Source organism: Prosopis cineraria, unplaced genomic scaffold (assembly GCF_029017545.1).
Source record: "Prosopis cineraria cultivar Desert tree isolate PC_DT_omini unplaced genomic scaffold, ASM2901754v1 PC2246, whole genome shotgun sequence".
Classification (NCBI taxonomy): Eukaryota; Viridiplantae; Streptophyta; class Magnoliopsida; order Fabales; family Fabaceae; genus Prosopis; species Prosopis cineraria.
In genome coordinates this window covers 6,636-14,637 of record NW_026557571.1, presented here as the reverse complement: position 1 = coordinate 14,637, position 8,002 = coordinate 6,636, and the positions used below count along the sequence as shown (strand labels likewise).

Sequence of the window (8,002 nt, the reverse complement as noted above, 5' to 3'; positions counted from 1 at the left end):
AAACAAACAAGAACATGTCATGAATTAAAATCCTTGCCAACCGACCCCCTCCCAAAAAATAAAGAACTAAAGAAAAGAAATATACATGTGCGCGTATGTGTGCGCGCGTGCGAGCAATCAAAGATGAACCTTTAAAAAATATTATAATTTGCAACAACTTATGAGCAATGACATTACTTGATAGGAGTTTATGTTACATATGTTAGGTTTTTTTTTTTTTAAATATATGGTCACAGCAAGTTGTGAAAAAAATTTAAAATCTATCCTGTCTAAAGTCAAAAGACTTTTACAAACATAGAGGGAGACATCAAAAAATACAATATCAAATTATCATAAGATATTTGGTGAGCTAAGCATTAATACATCTATTTATATTTCTATGAACATGATCACACATGACCACTCACTTACCTAACTTACATATTTTAGGTTTTTTAAACTGCTGCACTCATTTTATGACCTTCCCAAGCTTGTCTTTACTGGTTATCCCAACACTACAGCCTGCCACCAAACTCTTCTAAATCTGCATTGTAAAACATCATGTTGCACTCCATTTGTTTTTTCAACATTAAGAATATTCTTAATAAAAAAAAATGAATTGCAAACTCAATCATTATAATTCTATGATTCAACTAGGAAAATCATGTTATAAAACTTGAATCTATTAAGCATTAAATTAAATCATATACAAGCACTTACTTGCAGCAAAACCTAATGACTATTGCACAAATGGATAAAAGGCAACCATGCATTAAGTAATTAACTTTCTAACTATTCGCCATTCATGTGGGTCATTCTGACATGACAAGAAGCCGATAACTGAACAAGAGCACTGAGATTGTTCCATTTAATTAGGGCTCAAGCTGAAGATGGCTTTGGCTCTGGGATGGTACGGTCCCCTTATAGATCTCTCGGAGGCATCTTCTCACATCGGTGATTTTGTTCAGCTTCTCCTCTTCGTTCATCGCTCCGCTCCGTTTCAGGTTTATGATTTCTCTATATCATTTCTCCCCTAGTTGTTCACGATTGGGCTATGGCTTACGATTCATTCTCATTTTGCAGTGTAGGTCGTCGAAAGGAAGGTCCATAATCAGGACAGACATTCAAGTCGGGGATGATACGAGGCAGTATTTTGGAGTATCTGTTTGGCAGAAGAGCATGGGATCCATGATATCAGTGGGAGATGTTATACTGTTACAAAGTAAGAGTTGTTATTCATTTGACCATTTATGTTTTGAATTCAGGGGCCCTATTGCGTTAATTTATCTTACAATCTTACTTGAAACCAAAGCATGGTATTACTGATAGCTATAGATGCTTATCAAGAAAACATAACCTCATTGTCATGTTCACACTTTGCAGTGTCGCTTAATTTTTTCCTTACTGTTGATTTTTAAAATCTCAAACATACCTTTGAATTCAGGGGTCAAGGTTGTCAAAGAAACCCTCTGACAATGTAAATCCAGATAAAAATTACGTTCTAGTTATATGTTCATATAGTAGTCCGAAACTCGTAGCTTTCATTTGACTTTCTTTGCCTATTTATGCTGTTCTATCACGTCCTTTTTTAAGTCATATTTGGCCTTCAACTGAAAATATGAATAATTATTATATAAATATAGATAATTATTTATTGTTATTCATAATTTTATTTTTGGCATATGGTAGATGTGAAGATCGTAAAATTTGGAGATATTGTTGAGGCCAGAACTGTTCAATGGTCGTCGCTGCTTTGTTTGATCCACCCTTACGGTTACTTATCTCAAAAGGTATGTTCTTATTCTCTTGTCGGCTTCTTGTCAGCTCAGAATGACCTATATGAATAACTGGCAGTTAGAAAGTTAATTACTTAATGTATTGTTGCCTTTTATCCATTTGTGCATTAGTCATTAGGTTTTGCTGTGAGTCTGGACGTGCTTGCATATGATTTATTCCATGCTTAATAGATTCAAGTTTTATAACTTGATTTTCCTAGTTGAGTCATAGAATACAATAATTGAGTTTGCAGTACATTTTTATTTATTTAAAATTTTTTTGATGTAGAAAAAAACAAATGGAGTGCAATATAATGTTTTACAATGCAGATATAGAAGAGTTGGTGGCAGGCTGTCGCGTTGGGATAACTAGTAAGGACAAACTTAGGAAGGTCATAAAGTGCGTGCAGCAGTCTAAGCCTAACATATGTAACATAACTCCTGTCAAGTAATGTCATTGCTTATACGTTGTTGCAATTTATTATATTTTTTTAAAGGTTTTTTCTTTGATTGCATACTTATACATACATATATATATGTATATACATGTATATTTCTTTTCTTTAGTTCCTTCTTTTTTGGAGGGGATCGGTTGACAAGGATTTTGATTCATGACATGTTCTTGTTTGTTTTTCTGTAAATCAATGTGATTTCCAAGCAGCATTACCTTTCGTTCCATTGATAGTTTTGCCATCGTGTGACTTGAGTCATGATATGATATGATGTATCTCTTCTCTTTAGTCCCCTTGTTTTTCATTAAGTCTATAGTTGAGATTTTGATTATTCTCTATTCAGGCCTATTGTATAGTCTAGTGCACTTAATTTATCTGTCTTATTCTATCTGTGATTCTTAAAAAGTTAAAAATAGATGAGGTTTTATGTGCTTGTAATACATGTGTACTCTTAGACATAATACTTCCATCAATTGCATTTGTCATGCATTATGTGCCCTTGGGAGGAAGAAATAGGACATTTACAGAAAACAGCTAGTCATGATAATGGTGTGGACATGAAGTTTATCAAAGGGTGGCGAAACTCTGAAAAAAGAATAAATGTAGGTTTAATTCTAGGTATGATTCTGGTCTCCTTTCATGTCATATTGTAGGTTTAAGTGGTGTGTTTTGGCCTCGTGTTCATATTTTGTTATTTAGCATGTCAAGTGTTCTTTGTGCTCAACAGGACAGGCAGAACTTAGATTTTAAAGGCTTGAAAATCTTTTTATTGTTTTGTTTTGTTAGTGAACATTAATTTGACATTGCAGGACGTCAAAGTCACCCAGCTTTTTTTTTTTTTTTTTACCTTTTCCTGGTTACTTAACTGTTTTTACTCTGATTATTTATCAGAGATAATCAATATTTTATGTTTTGATTTCCACATGATGAATAATCTTTCTTCAAAAGTTGACTCCGTTGCTTCATTCATTTTACTAATGCTATTTTGGTCAGTATGCTTCATCTCATGCTGCCTTGATGTGTATGTTCTGAATAATATTTATTGTGATATGTTCAGCTAACAGGGCATCTGCCTAAAAAACTGGAAAGTGCTGGAAGAGCGAATGCCTACAGACTGTTTTTCACTTTCAGAAGTATCTCAGCTAACATCATCTTGGAACGCTGTAGTTAGTGCATTTATCGGTGAAATTTTTCTACAAGTGAACACAATGGATCTTAGTGATATCCAGAAAGGGAAAATTTTCCTTAGCATAAGAGTCCACAAAACTGGGGATAACTTGGTGGAAGATCTCATATGCACTGGTTGTCAGTTATGTGGTTCACCCATGGGTACAGAGTATGCATTTAAAGCATTAAATTTTAGCCTTGTAGCAGAAGCTACCACCATGGTTATCACGATCCATTGCTTTTTTTTTTTTTTTTCCCTAGGTATGATCAAAATGTTATTCCACTAAGTTGTTCAAAAAGCTCAAGCCGTCTTCATGCAGTATGTTTGATATACAGGCCTTTCATGGTAAAAGTTCTTTCATATTTCTTCATCTAATTGTCACCACTACTAAGTTAGTATTTAGGATTATGTCATTCGCTGCATTGAATTATTGTCAGCTTTAATCGTTATAGAGAGGCTTCTTGTCATTGTTTCAAATGCCTATATTTAGTTTATTTTCGACAAATCAAACAAGTAATCTACTAGCGAAACAAATTTGTTTCGTCGAGCAAGCTCTTAAAATTTTGGATATTTTAAACTACATTCTTATTTGCTTATATTTTATGTTTCATAGTCACGAAAACATAATGTTATATATCTGATTATAAGACTTTTTTTTTCCTTATTTTCCATATTAGTCATACCAACTTATCCATTAGGGACACTTTTTGGCAGCTATATTTGTGGGATGAATCAGATTACATGCCAGTCCTCGTCAAGAACAGAGCTGCAGAAATCTTGTTTGGGAACATCAAGGCTGAAAAGGTCAGTTCAAGTTATAGACAACAAATGCTTGATAAACAACCTAAAAGAGGTGAATACAAGGGTAAAGATGCTACTGTCAGATTGGAAAATAACCTGAATGGTTCTGTGAAAGGACTTTCCAGTTCTTGTCCATCAAATGCTGAGAAAGGCTTACGAGTGGAGAGAAGGCATCGCGATGTTGTAAACTTCAACTCTTATCATATCTGGTTAATTTTTCTAAAATTGCTGCTTCAACAAGGAAAGAACATGCCTCTGAAATTTGAGATTGCTGTCGATTCCAGTTTAGATACAGAACATGGGAAGTTCGAAATGATTTCTGCATCAATGCCTTGCAACAGAACTATGTAAATACCATGTATCAACTTTTGCTTGCTCAATTTTGCAACTTCTTACAAATTTAGTTTAAAAGGTTTGTAAGGCAAAATTTTTTCATCAATTAAAATCTGCTTCTTCATGTATGGCTCCACCGTCTTCAGAAGATAACAATTAATGTTTGAGGTGCATGAACAGTCAGATGTGCAGACGCTTTTTTATAATGAGAGGCACACCCAGTCTAAAGCTGGGGTGGATTATTACAATCAACTAAAAGAAGAATAACAATATGCAAAGGCGGAAGTTTATTCTATTGAAACTAGGCCAACGATTTAGAGCAAGCTTGGCAAGATGGTTAGTCACAATGTTGCCTTCTTACCATGATGAATAGACGCGTTTTAAATATAAGGCTAAAATAATTAGGGAGAATCACATTCAGTTTTTTTTAGGGGAATTAATCACAAATAAGAACTGATAATAAGTTTTATTTGAAAAAAAAAAATCATGTTTTCATTTAATAATAATTCATTTGTATTAATCATTATTTGTAATGAATTTCTTTGAGAGGAGTTAGATGCGATTTTTCCAAGTAAATATAGGACGATGATTGAATTACAAATCAATGGCCCTTAATGTTTGAGATTATTGAGATTCTTATTCCCAACAAAATTATGGCGAGCGTATGGTGAAAAACTAAAGCCGTGAATGGGAATGTCAAATTATCTTTCACTTTAAAGTTGTTGCAACCTAAGCATGTAGAGGGAATGAAAATAAGGGTGAAATTAAATATCAAAATTCGTAAGATCAGCCTCTCTTCAATGCTTCCCAGTGAAATGACCTTACCCGCAGGACATAAAAAGATCAAATACCCAGCCTCTTAGAAATGGAAGGGGACGTCAATCAACTAACAAAGAAATCGTTTCTTTCTTATTCACCAGCATGACAAACAAGCAACCAAAAAATGCATGCTTGTTACACCCGTCTACAAATATAAGTTGACAATACTAAGAATACAGGAATATTATGAATCAGTTCCAGTTGGTGCGTCATTTGCAGCAGCTTGAGCTTAAAGTAGCTTCATTTGGCACTCTGCATGTTCCCTTTTGCATTGACTAATTCCAATGATGATGTCCAGCATAGTGCCTTTCGTTCCAAAAAATACAAGCGGCGCCAGAGACTTGCACTTTTTCCCAACCGAAATTGCCAGCAATGCTCCTGCTACTAAGAACACCCAAGTGCCTGATGCACTACGATGAAAACTCAAATTTCAGAATAGTCTAGCAACAAAAGAATTTTGAACAAATGCATATCAAACTGAACTGATTACAGCATCTACTTTTTTGATACCAAACTCTTTATGCTCCTATCCTGGGGCTTTAGGAGTAGAAATCGTAGCTATAGCTATAGGTTCTCCTTCTACCTCTTTTTCTAATTTCAACCTTCGCAAGAGGTGTTCATAGATGAATTATGAATGCACAAGCACAGACACTGAGTGGTGACGATTATTCAAAAGAGGCACAAACCTCGCTCTAATTCACCGCTAGTTCACCACGTTTCGTAAGGACTTATGAAAAAGCCACATAATCTTAAAATAGAGCATGCAAAGAAGGTGAGAGTTAAGAAGCTAATAGGATAAAACTACTATTGAAGAATATCAGGATTCTTTATTCAATTCTTATATGCGCACCAAAGTAATCCATCCAAGGTTAGGGTTAATCCTAGTGCTTAGCACATGCCATTTCGCAATAAAGGATTACTCTTGACCACAAGCATTGCGATTTATGCTTAAAACTAAAATATGACCGGCATTTCATAAACTGAAATTTCAACTCATGTAGGGATTTCGTGAAATGAACGACGCCTTCTTTGAGTGAAATCAATTTATTATACAATGAGAGCTTAGGAATGAGACATGTCTAATTTTGTGCAGTTATATTTTTTTGTGCAGTTATATTTTGAATTTCATATGAGGATCTACATCATGCAATATCAAGCAACGCATGTAATGTCGAGGCAATAAACTAGTAATAGATACATCTGGTCTACCTAGGATACCGAAGCCAAAAAGGGTCATGACTTCACAACAAGTAACAGATGACATTTTTAGTCGTCAAAGGAACAAAGAAAACTAGCCACTCGTTAACAATAATAAATTCGGGATTTTGAGGGAACTGATCATCTGCCAACACATACCATCTATACAAAACTAGATTATAAGTAGAACCTATGGCTAGATCAATTTGACATATTCATTGAATAATCTATCCATTTTAAGATACAATCAGAACCTAATCTCCATATAACATATGCGAGATCGTTATTTCCTTTGTTCCTGGTGTGAAGGCAAGTACTTGTATCTTTACCCTCGCAATGGATTGATCTTTTCAACTAGTTAATGATTAATATGAATACATCACACTATAGATTTCAGAATCTTGGAGCAGAGATGATTAAATAAATTATTTAAAAAAGATTTTTTAAAAAAAAAATACCTTGGATATGGAGCAGTCTTCAAGATGCTTGACATTATCTTAGCTTGCTATAGAATCATCTCCCCTTCGAGCTGAGATCACCGAAAGCTAGGACTAGCGGGAAGTATTGAGTCATAGACAATTTCTTTTTTTTTTTTTTTTATAATAGTCAATTGTAGATCCCTTATATCAAGCTACAAAATTACGAAAAAGAAAATAGTTGGCAGTGGCTGAGGAAAAGTTCAAAATCAAGCATAAAACAATTTTCCTCTCTATCAAGCAAGACTCAAAAATACATTAGAAAACCTCCATTCACCACATCCCACTTCCTACCAAGTCTAGCAAAAAATACAAGGGAAAATTTCGTGTAGGTCCTATATAAGAAATTTATTGACATATAAGTACTACAAAATTTAAAATTATAGCCATATCTCTGAGGATTTGATTGTAATTTTTCAAATGTGAGAAAAGATCATATTACCCTTGCTTGAGAAAATGAAATTGGCGCGAAACCACAAAAAAATTCCAAAGCCCTAAACACACTTGCTGTTCGAAAACGCCAAAGTGAAGTACCACGAGATGGAAGTTGAGATTTCTCTGCCATCATTGTCTTTCCCATCTTAGATGCAACAATCTCCATCTTTCTCATTCACGGACGTCTTCGTCGTCATTTGCCTTCCTCGTCGTTCATCTTCCTCGTTTAGGGACATCCTTGTTATTTTTCTGTTTGTGCTAGTTTAGGTGTATCTTCCATCTTTCGTCTTCCATCTTCCTTCCCATCTTGTCTTCTCCCCCTGTCTCATGTATGTGTTCGCAACTACCGTGTGATTTTCAGCCACTTCTCTTGTTAAAAAATATTTTTAAGAAATTAATATTAAAAAATATAAAATATTTTTAATTTTTTAAAATATAATTATTATTTTTTAAAAGTGTCTCTATTAATAATAATTTTATATTTATTATAGAGTATTTAATATAGGTAAATATGAAAAGATAAAATTAATTTAAAAGTAAATAATTATTTTATTGAAATAAAATTTA

At 33.9% G+C, this 8,002-nt stretch overlaps 1 protein-coding gene and 1 long non-coding RNA gene across 6 annotated transcripts; one reads left to right on the top strand and one right to left on the bottom strand.

The window, feature by feature from the left end:
- Positions 1-720: 720 nt before the first annotated feature.
- Positions 721-4,636, top strand: LOC129301594 (uncharacterized). 5 transcript variants are annotated; one of them, XM_054940155.1, is made up of 7 exons: positions 721-755; positions 856-983; positions 1,063-1,201; positions 1,669-1,769; positions 3,264-3,542; positions 3,635-3,719; positions 4,089-4,636. In XM_054940155.1, the coding sequence occupies exons 2-5, from the start codon at positions 870-872 to the stop codon at positions 3,375-3,377; spliced, it is 468 nt and encodes a 155-aa protein (XP_054796130.1). In that variant the 5' UTR covers positions 721-755; positions 856-869; the 3' UTR covers positions 3,378-3,542; positions 3,635-3,719; positions 4,089-4,636. The 5 variants fall into 5 exon arrangements, with proteins under 5 accessions (XP_054796130.1, XP_054796128.1, XP_054796125.1 ...); XM_054940153.1 differs by lacking the exon at positions 721-755 and having other exon boundaries at positions 785-983; XM_054940151.1 differs by lacking the exons at positions 721-755; positions 856-983; positions 1,063-1,201; positions 1,669-1,769 and adding an exon at positions 2,199-2,824.
- A 613-nt stretch (positions 4,637-5,249) lies between these two features.
- LOC129301595 (uncharacterized) lies at positions 5,250-7,750 on the bottom strand. The gene is made up of 3 exons (XR_008591047.1): positions 7,443-7,750; positions 6,983-7,155; positions 5,250-5,737 (listed from the first exon to the last, which is right to left on the bottom strand). It is a non-coding gene; the product is annotated as an uncharacterized LOC129301595 (long non-coding RNA).
- Positions 7,751-8,002: the final 252 nt, after the last annotated feature.

Coding starts and splice junctions, on each gene's coding strand:
- LOC129301594 (XM_054940150.1), top strand. CDS start 3,310: ATGCCTACAGACTGTTTTTCACTTTCAGAAGTATCTCAGCTAACATCA. Junction 3,543..3,634: donor GGTTCACCCATGGGTACAGA/GTATGCATTTAA, acceptor TTTTTTCCCTAG/GTATGATCAAAATGTTATTC. Junction 3,720..4,088: donor TGATATACAGGCCTTTCATG/GTAAAAGTTCTT, acceptor ACTTTTTGGCAG/CTATATTTGTGGGATGAATC.